The 24,382-nt window shown below is 44.1% G+C and overlaps 2 protein-coding genes across 2 annotated transcripts in view; both read left to right on the top strand.

The window, feature by feature from the left end:
• LOC120996037 (retinol dehydrogenase 7-like) overlaps positions 1 to 10,523 on the top strand; it is a 52,443-nt gene extending 41,920 nt beyond the window's left edge. Inside the window, exons 4-5 of the mRNA XM_040425699.1 lie at positions 9,073 to 9,236; positions 10,235 to 10,523. Coding sequence (XP_040281633.1) covers positions 9,073 to 9,236; positions 10,235 to 10,455 — 385 coding nt within the window. The 3' untranslated portion in view covers positions 10,456 to 10,523. The remainder of the gene's footprint in view (positions 1 to 9,072; positions 9,237 to 10,234) is intronic.
• Positions 10,524 to 20,889: 10,366 nt separating this feature from the next.
• The window catches only part of LOC120996035 (retinol dehydrogenase 7-like), a 124,771-nt gene continuing 121,278 nt past the window's right edge, over positions 20,890 to 24,382 (top strand). The window contains exon 1 of the mRNA XM_040425697.1: positions 20,890 to 21,028. The gene's annotated coding sequence lies outside the window, so the exon portion shown is untranslated. The remainder of the gene's footprint in view (positions 21,029 to 24,382) is intronic.

Raw genomic sequence — 24,382 nt, 5'->3', positions numbered from 1 at the left:
CTGCTGCTGACACACTGTTATGGGAGATCTACTGCTGACACACTGTTATGGGAGATCTGCTGCTGACACATTGTTATAGGGGATCTGCGGGTGAAGCACTCTTATGGGGGAATCAGCAGATTGCGCACTATCATAGGGGGATCTGCGGATGAACAATTGTTATGGGGGGATCTGAGGATGATGCACTGTTATGGGGAGATCTACTGCTGACACACTGTTATGGGGAGATCTGCTGCTGACACACTGTTATGGGGAGATCTGCTGCAGACACACTGTTATGGGGGATCTGTTGCTGCCATACTGTTATGGGGGATCTGTCGGTGACAAACTGTTATGGGGGAATCTGCGAATGATGCACTGTTATGTAACTATTACTCTCCCGACTCTACAGTACATGGATACATTCTTAAGGATGAGATGGGAAATTATCACATTTAATATAAACACTCTCTTATATATCTTCATCTTTAAAGGAGTATTCTGTTTAGACCAAGTTATCCCCTATCCACAGGATAATGTAATGATTAAATAATTACATTAGATAGTTAGTTTGTTAGCTTATATATATATACAGTACAGACCAAAAGTTTGACACACCTTCTCATTCAAAGAGTTTTCTTTATTTTCATGACTATGAAGGCATCAAAACTATGAATTAACACATGTGGAATTATATACATAACAAACAAGTGTGAAACAACTGAAAATATGTCATATTCTAGGTTCTTCAAAGTAGCCACCTTTTGCTTTGATTACTGCTTTGCACACTCTTGGCATTCTCTTGAGGAGCTTCAAGAGGTAGTCCCCTGAAATGGTCTTCCAACAGTCTTGAAGGAGTTCCCAGAGATGCTTAGCACTTGTTGGCCCTTTTGCCTTCACTCTGTGGTCCAGCTCACCCCAAACCATCTCAATTGGGTTCAGGTCCGGTGACTGTGGAGGCTAGGTCATCTGGCGCAGCACCCCATCACTCTCCTTCATGGTCAAATAGCCCTTACTTTCAAAGTTTTCCCAATTTTTCGGCTGACTGACTGACCTTCATTTCTTAAAGTAATGATGGCCACTCGTTTTTCTTTACTTAGCTGCTTTTTTCTTGCCATAATACAAATTCTAACAGTCTATTCAGTAGGACTATTAGCTGTGTATCCACCTGACTTCTCCTCAACGCCACTGATGGTCCCAACCCCATTTATAAGGCAAGAAATCCCACTTATTAAACCTGACAGGGCACACCTGTGAAGTGAAAACCATTTCAGGGGACTACCTCTTGAAGCTCATCAAGAGAATGCCAAGAGTGTGCAAAGCAGTAATCAAAGCAAAAGGTGGCTACTTTGAAGAACCTAGAATATGACATATTTTCAGTTGTTTCACACTTGTTTGTTATTTATATAATTCCACATGTTTCGGCTGACTGACTGACCTTCATTTCTTAAAGTAATGATGGCCACTCGTTTTTCTTTACTTAGCTGCTTTTTTCTTGCCATAATACAAATTCTAACAGTCTATTCAGTAGGACTATTAGCTGTGTATCCACCTGACTTCTCCTCAACGCCACTGATGGTCCCAACCCCATTTATAAGGCAAGAAATCCCACTTATTAAACCTGACAGGGCACACCTGTGAAGTGAAAACCATTTCAGGGGACTACCTCTTGAAGCTCATCAAGAGAATGCCAAGAGTGTGCAAAGCAGTAATCAAAGCAAAAGGTGGCTACTTTGAAGAACCTAGAATATGACATATTTTCAGTTGTTTCACACTTGTTTGTTATTTATATAATTCCACATGTGTTAATTCATAGTTTTGATGCCTTCAGTGTGAATCTACAATTTTCATAGTCATGAAAATAAAGAAAACTCTTTGAATGAGAAGGTGTGTCCAAACTTTTGGTCTGTACTGTATATAATACAGATTGTTAGTGGGAGATAGTCAGTGTAGGTTATATAACAGGTTCTGCTGTCCATACATACATGCTACAGACATAGTGCTGTGATGTCACAAGTTCACAACAATACTTAGTGCACCAATCAGTAATTTGTAGCACTGGCGTGCCTAGGGTGTTTGGCACCTGGGGCGGGTCCTTTCTCTGGCACCTCCCCCCATACCTCTTACATCCAGGGACATCTCCTGGCATGTAGACCTTCTCTTTCCTCTTCTCCTCCATTAGACCACCATGACAAATTCTTTCAGCCGCATCTCGTCTCTACAGAGTTTGTAACACAGACATGCTAGATTTCTCACTTTTTCCATCAACCCCCCCCCCCCATCCTGGTGTCCCCACAGTGTCATCCTGCTGCCACCCCCAATACTGTGCCCGTTGTGCCCCCCAATGCCCCAGGTACTATACTGCTGAAAAAATAGTGACCCCAGTAGACATAATTGGGGTAATTTATCAAACTGGTGTAAAATAGAACTGGATTTCCAAAAGAGCTGTCAAATATGAAAGGTGGAATCTGATTGGTTGCTATGGGCAACTAAGCCAGTTCTACTTTATGCCAGTTTGATAAATTACCCCAAATGTCCCTTTAGTATCTACAGCAGTTATAATGTCCCCTCGAGTGCCCCCAGTAATAATAACACCCTATATTGTACTCCAGGTAATAATCCCTGTATAGTGTCCCCAGAAATAATAGAATTGCCCCTACAGAACCTCCCCAATAACAATGCTCCCCACGCTGCACCATATAGTAATTTCCCCCACACTGAATCCACATAGTATTCCCCCCATAGTAATTTGCCCCCACACAGTAATTTTCCCCACACAGTAGTTTCCCCCACACTGCCCCATATAGTAATTTGCCCCACACAGTAATTTCCCCCACACTGCCCCATACAGTCGTTTCCCCCACACTGCCCCCATATAGTAATTTGAACCACACAGTAATTTCCCCTCACTGCCCATATACAGCAGTTTCCCCCAAAATGCCCCCACACAGTAATTTCCCCCATACTGCCCCCACACAGTAATTTCCCCCACACTACCCCCATACTGCCCCATATAGCAATTTGCCCCACACAGTAATTTTCCCCACACTGCCCCCATACAGTAGTTTCCCTCACACTGCCCCCCACAGTAATGTCCCCCACAGTAATTTCCCCCAAACTGGCCCATACAGTAATTCCCCCCACACTGCCCCCATACAGTAGTTTCCCCCACACTGCCCCATATAGCAATTTCCCCCACACAGTAATTTCCCCCACACTACCCCCATAAAGTAGTTTCCCCCACACTGCCCCCCACAGTAATTTCCCCCACACTGCCCCATACAGTAATTTCCCCACACTCGCCCCATACAGTCATTTCCCCCACACTGCCCCATACAGTTTTTCCCCCACACTGCCCCCATATAGCAATTTGCCCCACACAGTAATTTCCCCCACACTGCCCCCATACAGTAGTTTCCCCCACACTGCCCCCCACAGTAATATTCCCCACAGTAATTTCCCCCAAACTGCCTCATACAGTAATTTCCCCCACACAGTAATTTCCCCCACACTGCCCCATACAGTAATTTCCCCCACACTGCCCCCATACAGTAGTTTCCCCCACACTGCCCCATATAGCAATTTCCCCACACAGTAATTTCCCCCACACTGCCCCCATACAGTAGTTTTCCCCACACTGCCCCCCACAGTAATGTCCCCCAAACTGCCCCATACAGTAATTTCCCCCAAACAGTAATTTCCCTCACACTGCCCCCAAACAGTAATTTCCCCATACAGTAATTTCCCCATACAGTAATTTTCCCCACACTGCCCCCATACAGTAGTTTTCCCCACACTGCCCCCACAGTGATGTCCCCCACAGTAATTTCCCCCAAACTGCCCCATACAGTAATTTCCCTCACACAGTAATTTCCCCCACACTGCCCCAAACAGTAATTTCCCCCACACAGTAATTTCCCACACACTGCCCCATACAGTAATTTCCCCCATACAGAAATTTCCCCCACACTGCCCCCATATAGTAATTTCCCCCATACAGTAATTTCCTCCACACTGCCCCCACACAGTAATTTCCCCCACACTGCCCCCACACAGTAATTTCCCCCACACTGCCCCAACACAGTAATTTCTCCTACACTGCCTCTACAGTAATTTCTCCCACACTGCCCCCACATAGTATTTTCCCCAACACAGTAATTCCCCTCACACTACCCCCATACAGTAGTTTCTCCCACACTACCCTCAACAGTAATTTCTCCCACTCTGCCTCCACACAGTAATTTCCCACACACAGTAATTTTTTCCACACTGCCCCCACACAGTAATTGCCCCCACACTGCCCCAACACAGTAATTTCTCCTACACTGCCTCTACAGTAATTTCTCCCACACTGCCCCCACATAGTATTTTCCCCAACACAGTAATTCCCCCCACACTACCCCTATACAGTAGTTTCTCCCACACTACCCTCAACAGTAATTTCTCCCACACTGCCTCCACACAGTAATTTCCCACACACAGTAATTTTTCCCACACAGTAATTGCCCCCACACTGCCCCAACACAGTAATTTCTCCTACACTGCCTCTACAGTAATTTCTCCCACACTGCCCCCACATAGTATTTTCCCCAACACAGTAATTCCCCCCACACTACCCCCATACAGTAGTTTCTCCCACACTGCCCCCCACAGTAATGTCCCCCAAACTGCCCCATACAGTAATTTCCCCCAAACAGTAATTTCCCTCACACTGCCCCCAAACAGTAATTTCCCCATACAGTAATTTTCCCCACACTGCCCCCATACAGTAGTTTTCCCCACACTGCCCCCACAGTGATGTCCCCCACAGTAATTTCCCCCAAACTGCCCCATACAGTAATTTCCCTCACACAGTAATTTCCCCCACACTGCCCCAAACAGTAATTTCCCCCACACAGTAATTTCCCACACACTGCCCCATACAGTAATTTCCCCCATACAGAAATTTCCCCCACACTGCCCCCATATAGTAATTTCCCCCATACAGTAATTTCCTCCACACTGCCCCCACACAGTAATTTCCCCCACACTGCCCCCACACAGTAATTTCCCCCACACTGCCCCAACACAGTAATTTCTCCTACACTGCCTCTACAGTAATTTCTCCCACACTGCCCCCACATAGTATTTTCCCCAACACAGTAATTCCCCTCACACTACCCCCATACAGTAGTTTCTCCCACACTACCCTCAACAGTAATTTCTCCCACTCTGCCTCCACACAGTAATTTCCCACACACAGTAATTTTTTCCACACTGCCCCCACACAGTAATTGCCCCCACACTGCCCCAACACAGTAATTTCTCCTACACTGCCTCTACAGTAATTTCTCCCACACTGCCCCCACATAGTATTTTCCCCAACACAGTAATTCCCCCCACACTACCCCTATACAGTAGTTTCTCCCACACTACCCTCAACAGTAATTTCTCCCACACTGCCTCCACACAGTAATTTCCCACACACAGTAATTTTTCCCACACTGCCCCCACACAGTAATTGCCCCCACACTGCCCCAACACAGTAATTTCTCCTACACTGCCTCTACAGTAATTTCTCCCACACTGCCCCCACATAGTATTTTCCCCAACACAGTAATTCCCCCCACACTACCCCCATACAGTAGTTTCTCCCACACTACCCCCATACAGTAATTTCCCCCACACTGCCCAATACAGTAATTTCCCACACACTGCCCCATACAGAAATTTCCCCCACACAGAAATTTCCCCCACACAGAAATTTCCCCCACACAGAAATTTCCCCCACACTGCCCCCATATAGTAATTTCCCCCATACAGTAATTTCCTCCACACTGCCCCCACACAGTAATTTCCCCCACACTGCCCCTACACAGTAATTGCCCCAACACAGTAATTTCTCCTACACTGCCTCTACAGTAATTTCTCCCACACTGCCCCCACATAGTATTTTCCCCAACACAGTAATTCCCCCCACACTACCCCATACAGTAGTTTCTCCCACACTACCCCCATACAGTAATTTCCCCCACACTGCCCAATACAGTAATTTCACACACACTGCCCCATACAGTAATTTCCCCCATACAGTAATTTCCCCCACACAGAAATTTCCCCCACACAGAAATTTCCCCCACACAGAAATTTCCCCCACACAGAAATTTCCCCCACACTGCCCCCATATAGTAATTTCCCCCATACAGTAATTTCCTCCACACTGCCCCCACACAGTAGTGTTCCCCACACTGCCCCCACACAGTAATTTCCCCTACACTGCCCCTACACAGTAATTTCCCCAACACAGTAATTTCTCCTACACTGCCTCTACAGTAATTTCTCCCACACTGCCCCCACATAGTATTTTCCCCAACACAGTAATTCCCCCCACACTACCCCCATACAGTAGTTTCTCCCACACTACCCCCATACAGTAATTTCCCCCACACTGCCCAATACAGTAATTTCCCACACACTGCCCCATACAGTAATTTCCCCCATACAGTAATTTCCCCCACACAGAAATTTCCCCCACACAGAAATTTCCCCCACACTGCCCCCATATAGTAATTTCCCCCATACAGTAATTTCCTCCACACTGCCCCCACACAGTAGTGTTCCCCACACTGCCCCCACACAGTAATTTCCCCCACACTGCCCCTACACAGTAATTGCCCCAACACAGTAATTTCTCCTACACTGCCTCTACAGTAATTTCTCCCACACTGCCCCCACATAGTATTTTCCCCAACACAGTAATTCCCCTCACACTACCCCCATACAGTAGTTTCTCCCACACTACCCTCAACAGTAATTTCTCCCACACTGCCTCCACACAGTAATTTCCCACACACAGTAATTTTTTCCACACTGCCCCCACACAGTAATTGCCCCCACACTGCCCCAACACAGTAATTTCTCCTACACTGCCTCTACAGTAATTTCTCCCACACTGCCCCCACATAGTATTTTCCCCAACACAGTAATTCCCCCCACACTACCCCCATACAGTAGTTTCTCCCACACTACCCTCAACAGTAATTTCCCCCACACTGCCCCATACAGTAATTTCCCCCACACTGCCCCATACAGTAATTTCCCCCACGCAGCAGTGTCCCCCACACTGCCCCCACACAGTAGTCCCCCACACTACCCCCCACAGTAATTTCCCCCACACTGCCCCCACACAATAGTTTCCCCCACACTGTAGTTTCCCCCACATTGCATCATATAGTAATTTTCTCCCCACATAGTAATCCCTCCCATAATTATTGCCCCCACATAGTAATCCCTCCCATAATAATTTGCCCCCACACCATATCCCACCATAATATTTTTCCTCCTGTGTCCCCCAAAGTTGGCAAAATAAGAAAGAAATAAAATAAAAATAAAAGCTAAATACTCACCTATGTCCAGGTGCTTGCTCGCAGAGGAAGGCGCGCACACTTCACTATGCTGCTGCGTCCCGGCACAGGCGCGATGCAACGGGATTTCATTAACGCATAGGCCTCAGGCCTACTAGGCCTGAAGCCTATGGCGGTGATCAGCGGCGAGCAGGGAACTATTCGCTCCCATGCCCCGACGCAGTATGTGGGTGTCAGCGCTCCAACAATGAATTGTATTGATGGAAGCGCTTATTGCTTCTGGCACTCCCCTGAGGGCTGGTACCTGCGACAGACCGTCCCCTGCCCCCCCTAGGCACGCCACTGATATGTAGTCAGACCTGCTAAAATGTGAAGTTGCACGTATTGCACCAAAATATGTGCATCATTAATTGCATATAAAGCTATTGTAATGTTCTGCCGTGCCAACTATTTTTTGCAGTCTCAGGAAACTTCTAGCAGCTTGAAAAATGTAGCAAAAGTGACCCACGCCTGTATTGCGCTCGCAATGCGCGCATATTACATTGCTGATTTTCGCAATCAAAAAAAGATGGCGAATTCTCGAATTTGCTAATTTATGACGAATATTCACCCAAATATTCGAGAAATATCGCAAATTCAAATATTGCCCCTGCCGCTCATCACTAGTAAGGACATGCAGGATGGCGGCATTCAGCTTTGCTAAATGCTACACTGCTGCTGCCCACCCCACACTACAGAGTGCCTTACTTCCGCTGCCCTCCTCACGCTTATTCCTTTTAGGTGGTCAGCTCACTTATTAAAGCTCCTGCAATGTGCCGACCAGCATGATTTTGGCATATTCGCTTTATAAGACAAGCTGACTTTTCCCCCCACTTTAAGGAGAAAAAAGTGCATTTTATAAAGTGAAAAATACTGTACATAACACTGATAAATATCTGTATACAAAACTATATAATTTATAAAAAAAATGTTAATATGCTTATTTATTTGTATAGTGACCATATGTCATACAAGGTCAGTGTGCAGGGAAATTTTGTTATATTTGCATCTAGCTTAATAGCATAAATGTTACCTGCCTGTGATGATAATAAGATGACTATTGAGAAGTCAGATGTACAGAACAGGAAGTGTCAGCCTAATGTGACCTCAATGTTCAGTGTGAAAACTGCAAGATTTCAGGATTATTTTTTCATTTGGATAATAAGATGGGAAAACTTGAAAAAAAAAAAACAATGATTAACATAAAAACATTATTTAAAGGTCATTCTCTGATAAGAAATTATCCTAACAATCCACAAGGATCACTTGAATATTTTCCTCATCTTAAAGGGGTTGTGCGAGAACGGCTAGACCTGTAAAGGAAAGATGATTCGCCTGCTTCCAGCTGCCGGCTCCCTGCTCCTGCTCCTCCAGGCCTGCCATGCTCCACCGGGCTCCCTCAATGTCAACATTCGATTTGACATTGCCGCAGCTAATTACTGGCCGAGGTGGAGACCATATTCCCTTGCATCATGTGACTATTTGTTAGCGCTGTCGCATTGTTGACATTGAGGGAGCCCGGAGGAGCATCACGGGTCTGGAGGAGAAGGAGCAGGGAGCCAGCACTGGGAAGCTAGTAAGTCATCTTCCCTTTACAGGTCCGGCCAAGATGAAGGTATGCCAAAACCATTCTTTCACAACCCCTTTAATGAAAATTTGAGCCCCCCAACAATGACTCCTGTTAACACTATATATTCTGTTTTCTATGCAGAAGGGAGCTTCGAGACTTTGGAGTGAAAGTTTCTATAATTGAACCGGGTGGCTTTAAAACAGAAATGGGGACAGCAGAACCTCACTTGAAGAATCTAGAGCGCATGTGGTCAAATCTTCCTACACAAATGAAAGATTATTTTGGACAACAGTACTATTATCAATGTAAGTCAACATGTTCTTCTTTAAGGGAAAGCTATTCTATCTTAAAGGCCCGATAAACATATTTAGTTATTCCTATGCAGTCATAGGTCTATTAAAGTGTATTACAATCAGATAAGAGTACCCCCTGTCCGCATTTTAAACCATATAAAAACAACTTTATAATCATCTGTCAATCACCTTCCTTTATGCCCAAGGGGCGGTTTTTCACATCTCTTTATGCCCAAGGGGCGTTTTTACTCCTACCTTCGTGCCCAGCCGCGCCTCAACTGTCGCTTCCTAGCGCCGCCCAGCTCATTATTATTCACTGGCTTGGCGGCTTTTACAGTCCCCGATTCTCCCGAGCCGACGCAGGCGCAGCAGGAGACGCTGGCATTGAATAAGGGACGCAGGCGCACTGTGAGTGAGGGTGCCGGGCAAGTTATCCGGCGCACGCGCAGAAGGTACAAGTGAGTTCAATGCAGCAGGAGACCCTGGCATTGAACTCACTTGTGCCTTCTGCGCGTGCGCCGGATAGCTTGCCCGGCACCCTCACTCGCAGTGCGCCTGCGTCCCTTATTCAATGCCAGCGTCTCCTGCTGCGCCTGCGTCGGCTCGGGAGAATCGGGGACTGTAAAAGCCGCCAAGCCAGTGAATAATAATGAGCTGGGCGGCGCTAGGAAGCGACAGTTGAGGCGCGGCTGGGCACGAAGGTAGGAGTAAAAACGCCCCTTGAGCATAAAGAGATGTGAAAAACCGCCCCTTGGGCATAAAGGAAGGTGATTGACAGATGATTATAAAGTTGTTTTTACATGGTTTAAAATGCGGACAGGGGGTACTCTTATCTGATTGTAATACACTTTAATAGACCTATGACTGCATAGGAATAACCAAATATGTTTATCGGGCCTGTCAGTGTCCCTTTAAGCTCTTAAAGTGAAAGTCTAACAGCTAATAAATATATTTCCATCAATAACATGTAGATTATGTTGATTTCTATATATTTTTTCTTATTTATACAGGTGCCCAGGGGTTGACTTCTCTAACTGGCGCGGGCAGCCCTAAACTCAACCTAGTCACAGACTGCATGGAGCATGCCCTGACTGCTGTTCACCCATGGACAAGATATTCCGTTGGCCTGGACACCAAACTTTATTACCTGCCTGTGTCTTACTTACCTACTGTCTTATCTGATTATCTGATGTGTCGATCATTACCCAAACCAGCACATGTTGTGGCATAAACATATATAAGAATATGCTCAGTATATAGTGTGACATTGAATGGTAAACTTCATTAAGGTAATATCGATTCCAATCTGTTTATTTTATTTTTTTACCTTTAAGATGTTCCGCCAACAATTCTGATATACTGTATAACATGTAATTGGTTTTGCTAAAACTCTATGGGGGGCCAATCTTGGGATTTCCACTATTATCTCTATGGTCCCGTTTACACTGGCCTTTTCTCTCAGTGATGAGTATCTCTCAACGACTAAACTGTTGTTTATGCGATTGTTTGCTCATGCAGTTTCATTATTGTTGACACCACATCCCTGTTTACACAGGTCTATGCGCTGTTGACCAACAATAATTTTAATCTGCTCATGAAAGATGAAATCAACCAAGATAGGAACATTCACCCATTCATCAGCTTGTGCTAATGGTCTTTTCACCTTTTAACTAGCCCCAGTAGCATGCCGTGCCTAGGGAAAAAAATTATACTCACTTGCTCACCCCCTACTCCATTCCACCTCCCTGGCTCTATTCCATGATCTTCTGTTCCTGGGCCTGTAAACTTGAGGACAGGGCCACACGTGCCACTGCAACCAATGACTGGCCTCAGCAGTGATGTGTCCCTGGGAGGCATATAATTGCTGGGTCATGTGCTGCCTGCGGACAAATCACCACTGAGGATAATCTTTGGCTACGGTGGCGCACGTGGAACAGTCAAGAAATTTACTGGGGACTGGAAGCTCGGAGAACAGTGCCAGGAAGCTGGAATTGGAGTTGGAAGGAATCGGGGGGTATGATTTTTTTCACTAGGTACAATGCACTGCTAGAGCTATTTTAAAACGGCCAAAAGGCTGGACAACTCTTTTAACAGACACTGTGCTGATGACTCCCAAAGCTCCAAGAACCTTACATCTCTGAATGAATTTGTAAAACCTCACATAGTACCATAATGTAGGGAAAAGTTGATAAACTGGTGAATATCTCAAAAGCCAAACCAAGTCAAAAATAAAACAACAATGCAATGCCAGGTATGATTTTTTGTTATGAAACGCTGATTACCATATTAATTATTATTTGGTTTTGTGTGGTTACATTCACACAACCATTTAAAAGAGGACCTTTCATGGTTTTGTATTAATTGTGATAAATACTTTTACTTGTGGGGGTACCCCCCCACTGATGCTGCCACCCTGCCTGATTTTTTAAAATATCACTCCTGCGCCCCGCTGTGCCCCCCCCCCCACAGTTTTCCCGCTCAGTATGCGAATACTGAGCATCGGTACAGGAAGGAGGAGACACCAGGGTTTCTCAATGGGCGTCTCCTTCTCTCTGGCTGTGACGAGATCCAATCACAGTTAAGAGTGTCACAGCCAGGGAGAAGGTGAGTTTTTTTTCTCCCTGGCTGTGACACTCTCCGCTGTGATTGGATCGCGGCACAGCCAGGGAGGAGACGCCCATTGAGAAACCCTGGCGTCTCCTCCTCCCTGTACCGATGCTCAGTATTAGCATACTGAGCGGGAATACTACGGAGGGCACAGTGGGGCACAGGAGCGATATTTTAAAAAATCAGGCAGGTATTTATCTCAATTAATACAAAACCATGAAAGGTCCTCTTTAAGAACAATTGTAGTCTATGGGGTTATTCACACTGCCCCTGAATAACGGCCGTCAAAAAATAGGACATGTTTTAACAAACTGACAGCCCCCATAAATATGAAGAGGACTGTTTTTACAAGTCTGTTAAAAATGGACCATTTTGCTGTTTTTAATAGACATTTTTTCACTGTGTGAATGTAGCTTTAAAGGGGTTGTGGTACTTCTGTAAATGGCATTTATCATGTAGAGAAAGTTAATGCAAGGAACTTACTAATGTATTGTGATTGTCCATATTGCTTCCTTTGCTGGCCGGATAAATTTTTTCCTCACATTATACACTGCTCATTTCCATGGTTACGACCACCCTGTAATCCAGCAGAGGTGGACGTGTTTGCACACTATAGGAAAAAGCACCATCCTATGTGTGCTCCCAAAGTCCTGGCCACCAGAGAGGCCGACATGTTTTCCGATAGTGTGCATGCACGTCCATCGCTGCTGGATTGCAGGGTGGTCATAACCCTTGGAAACAAGCATAGTATAATGCGTCGGAAAAATTAATATAGCCAGCAAAGGACACAATATGGAGAATCACAATACATTAGTAAGTGCCTTGTATTAATTAATTGCTGAAGTGACACAACCCCTTTAATGTATGTTCTTTTATTAAAACAGCTGTAGAAAAATTCCTACAAGTTAGGGCTCATCCACACGAACGTTGTTTGGGTCTGCATCTGAGTCGCAGTTTTTGCAGCTCAGTTGCGGACCCATTCACTTCAATGGGGCCGCAAAGCATGCGGAAAGCACTCCGTGTACTGTTCACATCCGTTGCTCCGTTCTGTGGGCCCCCCACCCAAAAAAAAATAGAACATGTCCAATTGTTGTCCATTTTGCGAAAAAAATAAAATAAAATAGGCATTTCTATTATGGGTGTCGCGTTACACAAATTACGGATCTGCAATTTGCGGACCACAAAGAACGGCATAGTCGTGTGCATGAGTCCTTAGGGAGAGTTCAAATCAGCATTATTTTTCCGTTCTTCTGATCCGTCAGAAGAACAGAAAAAAAAGCAGCATCTTGTAAGAAAATGGATCCTGTGCATGTTATGTACATTTGGCATGCGTTTGAGCATTTCTGTCTGAAATCCGTTTTTTTAGACTGAAAAAATAGTCCTGCATGCAGTACTTTTTTATCCATAAGAAATAAAATATACATATAGATCTCTAACAGAAATGGCTCAAGCAGATGCCAAATGCGCATAGCTGATGCACAGGATCCTGTTCTTTTTATGTTCTTCTGAGGGGTAAAAAAATTAATAAAAATAAACGGAAAAATAACAGTTCAACAAAAATATCAAGCACCTAACTTTATCCATAAACAGAGTAAAATATGCACTGTTTTCAGGACTATACTTGGAAAACTTTTGGTAGCTGCCCTTGAAAATGGTGACCCTGGAAGAAGTCTACCAGCTACCACTAGTGGCTCTGACATAATATCCTCGAAGTCCTTATACATTTCTGTATTTCAGGTGCAGTGTCCCACTGCAAATGTTACTGTCACTGTATTCCATGTACTGTAAGTCCCAAAGGCTGTATATCGAGAGAGCAGGAGGTTCCTAGCTACTGTTGCTAGGTAGGGCTGGCACCACCCCTTTCTCTCTAGGAGGAAGTCATTCAGTCTAGTGTGAGCTGTGGATGTGTGTGCAGCAAGAGGCCAGCCCTTGAGGGAAAGGACTGCTAGATTGTACAGAGTATACACATAAGGGAAAGTGTAGAGCATTTGTCAGAGAAAGGTGACACATTTATATTGTTGCTACAGACTTCTCTGCATGCTGATGGGAGCAATTAGCTTCAGGACCCTCTGTGTAGAGAGTGTATTGCACTGAAGATTCTGCAGAGACACCATATATTGAGAGTAGAGAGGTCATTTGTACCCTTTAATCCAGGAAAGGAGAGATTGTACAGTCTGATGAAGAAAGAGAAACCAGCCCCCATGCACAGCCTTGGGAATGGCATATATCAACTGTAAAGACTGTGCTTAATGTGTACAATGCCTGTATGAACCATCTATTGATATGCCTCAGTAAAGTACAGTGGACTTGTTGTATAAAACCCGGTCTTTTCATTGCATGCACTAACACCTGGATTGCTGTTACATCGTTCATGGAGCCTGCCTTCCACCTCAAAGCTCATCTACCCTAAGGGCACCCCACCTAACACCCAAAACCAGGGAAGAAAAAATTGCACGGCCCAGGGGACTGCCACCACAAGGACAACTACTCCTATGCGGCTCACTGCACAGGCAAGCAGTTTACATAGCAATACGTTCCAAGAAGCTGATACATACTCTGCAATGCAGGCTTGTGTTAGCACTGATTGGACAGTGTCAGAGTATGAAACACTCCATTGACAAAGAGGAATAGTAACACCCAGTTGTCTCATTTATTCATACAGTTCCTACACCTGGCTAATGCCTCTAATGGTTAGCAAAGAATGTCATCTGTGCCTTAATAATGTATTATGCAACTGTTATTACATGTAATCTGAGATCTTTAGTCAGAATGGAACTTACCATTCCATTCTTATAATTTTTTATGCACTTATATAGCACTACTATATTCCACAGTGCTTTACAGACATTAGCAACCAACTGTCCCCAATGGGGCTCACAATCTAAGTTGCCTATCAGTATGTCTTTGGAGTGGGGGAGGAAACTAGAGAAAACCTATGCAAACACGGGGAGAACATACAAACTCCATGCAGATGTTGTCCTTGGTTGGATTCGAACCTAGGACCCCAGTGCTGCAAGGCACTAGTGCTAACCACTGAGCCACCGTGCTGCCCATTCTTCCCCCTTTTGGGCAGAAGTGGGCTATTCCTGCTTACCACCAAGGGAGGGGTTGCAGGAAGCTGTGGTGAGTTGTGAGTTGAAAGTTGGAGGTAGACTGAAGGAGACCAGACAAGGCGTAGTGAGGAAGTGTTTTCCCTCCACTGTTCCAGGAGCCCCAGGAAGCAGAGAGAGAGGAAGCAAAGTCTTCATGTTCACCTGCCAGTTTACCCTTAGCCTGCTGGAGCCAAGAGAAACTTCAAATATAATTTGGATGACACCAGTTTATTGCAAGGTTGCTCAAGTAAAACCCTTAAGCTTCTGGGCTATACTTATTCCACCAACTACAACTCCTTTGTTGCTACAGAGCCTAAACCTGGGGAGCGAGAGTATCCAGGTAAGAGCCCCGTGACAAAAACTATTAGGACCACATCCCCACTCTGAATTCCTAAACACTGGGACCCGATCACCCTGGGGCCCACCCGTTGCAGATGCTTCAGAATTGTAATCTCATGGAGAATACAAGTATTTACGAAAATCAAGATGTCAGGAGAGCACAATACAGTATAATATAAATACAGAATGTACAGAATCAGATACTCAAAGGTTTCGAAACTCATGTCTTTACAATAAAATAAAAAAATATTTTGAAATATCAGCATTGGGTGGGGAGACTAAAGAAATGATTGTGGTTCAATGCAATTTAACCTCTTCCCGACACATGAGGTACTGTTACGTCATGGAAGCCACTGCGTTCCCGCAATGTAATAGTATGTCATGGTGAACGGGCGGGCACCAGAACGGTGCGCGCCCGATCACTGCAGGGGCCCGGCAGTCTGCGCTTACCGCGACATAGAAAGGGTTTGTGTCGGGTGAGGGAGCGTATCGAGTCTCCGCGCTGCTGTGGCGGGGACTCAATGTCTCAGAAGGCAGCCTAATGCCATGCAGAGGCTACCCAATGCCTTGCACGGCAACAGGACCTGCCTTCTACGGGTGCCCAGGAGATTCAGCCTCAGGCTGGGTCTCCTAGGCAACCTGTTAGTGTACTACTTACTGTAGTACACTAGACCTTACCTCACTGTAGTACACTAACAGGCAATGCATTACAATACAGCTGTATTGTAATGCATTGCAGAGGGGATCAGACCCCCAAAAGTGAACATCAGAAATAAAGTAGAGAAAAAAAAAAAAAAAAAAAGTGTTTTTAATAAAAGACAAAAGTACAAAAAGAAAAAAAACGCCCCTTATTTTATAATAAAAAACAGAAAAAAGATATATTAGATATTGCCGCGTCTGTAATGACCGGCTCTATAAATATATCACATGATCCACCCTGTCCGATAAACACCATAAAAAAATAAAATAAAAACGGTGTAAAAAAAAAAAAGACATTTTTGTCAACTTACATCACAAAAAGTGCAATACCAAGCAATCAAAAAGGTGTATGTCCCACAAAATGGTATCAATAAAACTATCACCTCATCCCGCAAAACATGAGCCCCTACCTAAGACAATCGCCCAAAAAAAAAAAAAAACTCTAGCTCTCAGATCATGGAGACACTAAAACATTTTTTTGTTTCAAAATTGCAATTATTGTGTTAAAGTGAAATAAATAAAAAAAGTACATATATTAGGTATCGCCACATCCGTAGCAACCTGCTCTATAAAAATATCGCATGACCTAACCCCTCAGATGAACACCGTAATTTTTTAAAATAAAAACAGTGTAAAAAAAAGCCATTTTTGTCACCTTACATCACAAAAATTGTAATACCAAGCGATCAAAAAGGCATATACCCCCGAAATAGTACCAATCAAACCGTAACCTCATTCCACAAAAAATGAGACCTTACCTAAGCCAAAAAATAATAAAACTATGACTCTAAGACTATGAATTCACTAAAACATCATTATTTCGGTTTCAAAAATGCTATTATTGTGTAAAACTTAAATAAATAAGAAAAAGTAGACATATTAGGTATTGCAACGTCCGTAACGATCTTCTCTATAAAAAAGTCATATGACCTAATCCCTCAGGTAAACGCTGTAAAAATTAATAAAAACTGTGCCAAAACAACCAATTTTTTGGTCACCTTGCCCCATAAAGTGTAATAATGAATGATCAAAAAATCAAATGTACTCAAAAATGGTACCAATTAAAACGTCAACTCTTCCTGCAAAAAACGAGCCCCTGCACAAGACGATCAGCAGAAAAATAAAAAAAATAGGGCGTTCAGAAAATGGAGATACAAAAACATAATTGTTTTCAAAAATGCTTTATTATGTAAAACTGAAACATACAAAAATAGAAAGTAGACATATTTGATATCATTACGTCCGTAACAACCTGCTCTATAAAAATAGAGCATGATCTAACCTGTCAGATGAATGTTGTTAAAAATAAAAATAAAAATGGTGCTAAAACATCCATTTTTTGGTTACCTTGCCTCACAAAAAACTTAATATAGAGCAATTAAAAATCATATGTACCCCAAAATAGTACCAATAAAACTGGCACCTTATCTCGTAGTTTCCAAAATGTGGTCACTTTTTTGAGTTTCTACTGTAGGGGTGCATCGGTGGGCTTCAAATTGGACATGGCATCTAAAAACCAGTTCAGCTAAATCTGCCTTCCAAAAACCATATGGCGTTCCTTTCCTTCTGCGCCCTGCCGTGTGGGCATACAGCAGTTTACGACCACATGTGGGGTGTTTCTGTAAAACGCAGAATCAGGGTAATAAATATTGAGTTTTGTTTGGCTGTTAATCCTTGCTTTGTTACTGGAAAAAATTGATAAAATTTCAAATGTAAAATCTGCCAAAAAAGTGAAATTTGGAAATTTCATCTTCATTTTCCATTAATTATTGTGGAACACCTAAAGGGTTAACAAAGTTTGCAAAATCAGTTTTGAATACCTTAAAGGGGTTTAGTTTCTAAAATTGGGTCATTTTTGGGTGGTTTCTATTATGTAAGCCGCACAAAGTGACTTCAGACCTGAACTGGTCCTTAAAAAGTTGGTTTTGGAAATTTTCTGAAAAATTTCAAGATTTGCTTCTAAACTTCTAAGCCTTCTAAAGTCCCCAAAAAATAAAATGTCATTTTCAAAATGATCCAAACATGAAGTAGACATACTGTATGGGGAATGTAAAGTAATAACTATTATATGAGGTATCACTGTTATAAAAGTAGAGACATTTTTTCACAAATAAAGGTGAATCATATTGACTCAAATTTATGACCATCATGAAGTACAATGTGTCACAAGAAAACAATCTCAGAATAGCTTGGATAAGTAAAAGTGCTCCAAAGCTATTACCACATACAGTAAACATGTCAGAGTTGCAAAAAATGGCCTAGGCAGAAGAGCGAAAACTGGCCAGGGGTAGAAGTGTTAAAAAAACCTTTGGCAATGAATTACCTCTAAACTAATTATTTGGATCAGCAGGAGAACACAATTTGGGTGGTGACTAGCAATGTAATTCACATTGCAACCTTATTTTCTCAACCTTGTGAACCACACCTAAGTTGTTTCACAACCTAAGCTTGTCACCCGCAGTAATGTGCTACAGGACGTTAGATACAACAATCTAGTGCAGCGTATCTTTAAGACCTTTTCATATAAAGTACTTTTAATCCATATGCAAATAAGTGATTAAGTCCACTGAGGGTGGGCAAAAGTACCTCTATGCACCCTTGCTTCTCTGCCTTCCTTTGCCCGCCCTTCTCTCCCTTGATTGACAGGACCAGGCTCCTGCATAGTCATCTTACTTGGTCCTTTTAACGGCTCATTTAAGTATGGATTAGGGTGCCTTCACACGCTGCACATTCTGTGCAGAAATTGGATTTTTGGAAGCCCCATTCAAGTGAATTGAACAGATTTTTAAAAAGTTGCAAATATGTTTTAAAAAGTTAACAGAGTCGTAGAAGATCAGACTAATCGCAGTTACATACGTCAGCCAGGAGCTAGTAGAGTTTTGCCCATGTAAACTAATCAAATTTAGACATTAAAAAGGCATGCTTACGTAACTCGCACCAGTCCACTGATGAAAAAGTTAGCTCTAGCTCGATCTCCGAAACAGATAAAACATGCGCAAATTTGATGTGAAGTCTAAGACAAGGAGCTAACCTAACAATAAATGTGATTAAATAGAAAAGTCTTCCCAACACAGATAAATTACGACTGAAACAGGCGCAAAACCACTTGATAAATGTGCCCCCTAGTTTTTTGTCTTTTTCTCCAGGTACAACTGTTTTTGGTTTTCAACTGATTTGGAGGGTGTGGTTTATTTCGCATGTCTGAGTTAGGCCTCATTCACACATACGTGGATTTTCACGGACCATGGTCCGTGAAAGCCCATCCTGCTGAGTGCACGAGCACACGGCGTCATTGGTTGCTATGACGCCGTGAGCTTCGTGCCGCCGCCGCTGTATGGTAATACACTCGTATAGATCATACGAGGGTATTACTGTACATTGGCGGTGGCACAATGCGCACGGAGTCATAGCAACCAATGACGCCGTGCGCTCATGCACTCATCAGGCCGTGGTACGTGAAAATGCACATATGTGTGAATGAGGCCTAAGTGCGATTTATGTATTTGCGCCTTTTTTTTTTTAGCTTTCGCAGAATTTGTCTAATTTATACGTGGCGTAGTTTTCCTCGGTTGGTCTAAAAAGGATTGTGCAACCTTTTTTGTTTAAAAAGTTGCAAATACACCATAGGATGCAACTTTCTACCTAATCTGCGACTTTTCCATGGCACATTTACAACTTTTTCCTTACACAGATTTAACAAATTACACAGAAACCACTAGACACACCTTAAAACTGACAAATAAAAACCCACCATGACTAATTCATCACCTATCCTGCGCCTCATCATAAATACTTGGAAAGACACACACAGGCGAATCAAGTACGCCCAATAAAAAAAATCATCTAGCACCGCGGCCTTCTCGCAGCTTTGCCTTGGCCATTTGACGTTGCGATCATCAGTCACATGGCCTAGGCACAGCTCAGCCCCATTGATGTGAATAAGGCTGAGCTTTGATACCAAGCACAGCCGCTGTACAATGTACGGTGCTGTGCTTGGTGAGCTGAGAGAAGGCTGTGGTGCTACTGTGGCCCCGTAGATCAGATACTGAGAATAGGTTATCAGTATAAAAATCTCGGAAACCGTGATTTGTGTGCCTTTTGTTCACTCTCTATCAGCATATGTTAAGCTGCATTTATACGAGTCAATAATTATCCAGATTATCGGGAACGACTGTTCCTGCAAACAATGGTTACCGACAATCTGCCTGTGTAAATGTGCCCGCGATCACCCGATAAATGAGCGAAACGCTTGTTCATCGGGTGATCCTGTCGTTCATGCAGTTACCACCAAACATAGTCTCTGGGCAGCAGATCGCGTGGTCTAAACAGCGATTTGCTGCTCAGAAACAATGATTCTGTATGAGAACAAGAGATTGTAATAGCGATCCCCCGTCCTCATACAGTGAAGGAGATCGCTACATGTAAATCCAGCGGTCTCCTTCACTTAACAAGCAGCCGACTGTCAGCTGCAGAATCTTTCCATCTAAATCCACCTTTAGAGATAACGAACACTCCAAGACCTTTATTTGTGGAAAGCCCTCCGAGATATACGGATATACATTTCAGGCCGCCCGCGGGGCTATTGTCCCACAGTCATATGATAATATGAGTGCGGGACAATAGCCCCACGGGTGGCCCGACTTCCACAGCATCATTGCAATCTATCATGCTGTGTGCTCCCATGCGCACGATCAATGCCGCTCTGGACCATATGGCCTGCTCACAGACCGTATATCTCGGAGGGCATACAGTTGTGTGCAAGACGCCTAGGACATGATACGTATGTTAAGCAATAGATACATACTTATGATGTGTATAGCTTTCAGACATGCGGTACACCCATATTCCGGTGTCTCAATCTCTGATTCACACAAATAAATCCCTCATAATGTAAACTATATCATGCAATATAATGCTGCTGTGTACAGGTGAGGTTCCTCACTCACTCATGCTTTACACTTTGGAGTTGGACAACATTAGCAAGACTTGGTAGGACTCCAGCAGAAGACTATCTTCCAATTAACAGAAGACATCAACCCAATAGGAAAACGGGGGAACACAAAAAGAGTAAGTAGAAGGCTTCCTTCACACACCATTTTTTTGCGGCTTGTGAAAACTAAAATGAAGTCTAAGACTGTTTACAAGTTTTTTTCCTCATGCCTTGGCATTAAGATGCATTTTTTCAGGTAAATTTTTTTCATCTGAAAAAAATGCTACACCGTCCTATAGAGTACTCTTTGTTTTGAAAAAAAAAAAAGATTATGCCATGATGAGTTTCATAAGTCCAGGGCTCCCCTTTGGTTACATGGCACCCTGTGCGAGAAGTCTTTTTGGCAACCCCCCCCCCCCCCCACCAGTGCAGATAAAAATTTTCTCAGGGCGAGTGTCAAAAAAACTCCCCCCCCCCCCAAAAAAAAACTGCCCGATAAAATCATATCAGAAGAGTGCTTGCAACCGTCTCACCAAATATATATATTATTTTTTTTATTCAAATTGCGGGTCCACAACACACCCGCCCGGCACCCCTATAGAAATGCCTATTCTTGTCCGCAGCTGCGGACAAGAATAGGACATGTTCTATCTTTTGCGGAGCTGCGGACCCGAAGATCGGGGCCGCGCTCCGCAATTGTGGATGCAGACAGCACACTGTGTGCTGTCCGCATCCATTTCGTCCCCATAGAGAATGAATGGGTCCACAAGCGTTCCGCAAAATTGCGGAACGGATGCAGACTCATTTTGGGGACGTGTGAATGGAGCCTAACCCCTACACAGTGTAGAGGTATACTGTATATTGTGTGGCACAGTGTATGTTATGTGTGTATAACATAAACATATTTCACATGAAAACTTACAATTACTTGGCTTGGCCCTTGGGGATCTCGGACACCACTTCCACACTTGGCCGGAGGCTCGGCGGAGCTGATGTGTTTTTTCCTAATGAGAAATATTTCATAATAAGGATTTGGAGAAGGGGCAGAGGAATAGCAGAGCAGGGGGAGTAATAATGCCCCCCCCCCCCCCTAGTAGAAATAATTATCCTTTTAATGTGACAGTGCAAAAAATACCCCCTTGTAATGCCCCCAGTTGAGCTAATGTCCCCATAGTGCCCCCATAATGTCCCAGTATAAAATACCCCTATATAGTGCCCCCAGTAAATTCCCCCATACTGCTCCTCTCCCGCCTTCCTGCTAGTGCCCCCCATAATGTACCAGTATAAAATGAACCATATATAGTGCCCCAGTAGATGCCCTCAGTGTCCGGCCTCTGATAGGCTGCCGGTATAGTGTCCCCCATAATGACCCCCAATATGCCCGCCCCAAGAAACGGCCCTGCCCCCCACCCAAACACACATACCTCCACAATGACCGCCGCTCCATTTACCTCTATGGAACTTTAGAAAATAGTTATACACCGATTAGTTTCAGAAGTTCCATAGCAGTGACTAGAGAGGACATTGTACATGCACAGTAATAGTGGTGCCATACTAAGCTTATTATATAAATACAGCACCAGAACCAAGTACAGTACATTAATACAGCACAAGAACCAAACACGGTAATTAAATACAGCACCAAAACTAAGCTCATCACATAATTTCAGCACAGAACTAAGCTCATCACATAATTACAGCACAGAACTAAGCTCATCACATTAATACAGCACCAAAACTAAGCTCATCACATAGTAAACAGCACAGAACTAAGTTCATCACATAATTACAGCACAGAACTAAGCTAATCACATAAGTACACCACCAGAACCAAGTAAGGAACATAAATACAGCACAAAGACCAAACTCATTATATGAATACAGCCCCAGAACCAAGTTTATTATATAAATACAGCACCAGAACTAATACGGTGCATATACAGCGGTATCCACACTTAACTGCTCACTTATCTTAGCAAGTTTAGAGATGTCACGAAATGTGGTGCCGAACTAATTCCAACACAATATCTCAGCTTAACAAATAACAAATGGGCCTGCAATACAACTGTCCAGACAGGAGGTGGTGCATAGTGTTACTAATACCCAAATACTGGGCATAAGGTTAAAAGGGTTCCGCAGTTTGTTTAAACTGATGATCTATCCTCTAGATAGATCATCAGCATCTGATTGGTGGGGGTCCGACACCCGGGACCCGCCGATCAGCTGTTTGAGAAGGCAACGACGCTCCATGAGTGACGCGGCCTTCTCACTGTTTACCGCAGGCCCAGTGACGTCACAACTAGTATCACTAGCCTGGGTGGGGATAAGCTCTGTTCACTTGAATGGAGCTTAGCCCAGGCCAGGCCAGTTGATACTAGTCTTGACGTCACAGGGCCTGCGGTTGTAATGACCGGCGTCACGCACAGGGAGGGAAAAGGGAAAGCCCTGCCCAAGGGAGAGGGTAAGGTGGTGACCCCTGACTCACCTTGCAGCTGGCACCTGACTGCCCTCACGTCCCTAGACTGGTTCCTCACCCGTGCGGCGATCACGTGCCTAAACCCTGGCTTTCCCTGATATGAGCCCTAGATAGTGAACGGGCCGGTGGGATCGCTAGTCCGCACCACTGAACTAAGAGGGAAACACCAGGAAGAGGACAGACAACACAGACAAACACATAGACCCAGGTGGGCGACCACAGCAGTCCACAAAGGTCCAACAGGGATCCGGAGGGTAGCGTTCTGGATCAACAACCAGAGAACGCAGTAACACAGCTCCAGAGGGTCAGAATAGATGTCCAGGCAGGAAGCTCTATATCTGGCAACCAGAGAAGTGTGAGAGGGGAATATAAGGAGGTTTGGGAGTGCTGGACAAGGAACAGCTGAGAAGAAGGAGCTACGGATCCCTGAGTGAGCCAAAAGGGTTTGCAAAGCAAACCCAGAAAGCTACAATAAGGAAACAGCCCTATCTTACATAGAGCGTGCAGCCAACCGCTGCGACCTCCTGACCCCGGGTACAACGGAGTCAGGTGTGGCTCTTGACACCCTCGTGACAGTACCCCCCTCTCTACGAGGGGCCTCCGGACACTCAGGACCAGGTCTCTCAGGATGAGAGGCATGAAAAACCCGAACTAGCCTGTCAGCGTTTACCTCAGACGCAGGAACCCACATTCTTTCCTTGGGACCGTAACCTCTCCAATGCACCAGATATTGAAGAGAGCGGCGGACCCGACGAGAATTAATAATTTTGGATATCTGAAATTCTGTATTACCATCCACGACAACAGGAGGGGGTGGCAGCGATGACGGTTCTAGAGGTAGAACATATTTTTGGAGTAACGACTTATGAAAGACATTATAGATTTTAAAAGTCTGAGGTAACTCCAGGCGAAAAGCAACAGGGTTGATGATGGCTACAATTTTGTAAGGACCAATAAACCTAGGACCCAGTTTCCAAGAGGGAACCTTCAATTTGATATTCCTAGTAGACAACCA

Source organism: Bufo bufo, chromosome 3 (genome assembly GCF_905171765.1).
Source record: "Bufo bufo chromosome 3, aBufBuf1.1, whole genome shotgun sequence".
In the NCBI taxonomy this organism is placed as follows: Eukaryota; Metazoa; Chordata; class Amphibia; order Anura; family Bufonidae; genus Bufo; species Bufo bufo.
This window is presented reverse-complemented; position numbering and strand designations above follow the sequence as displayed.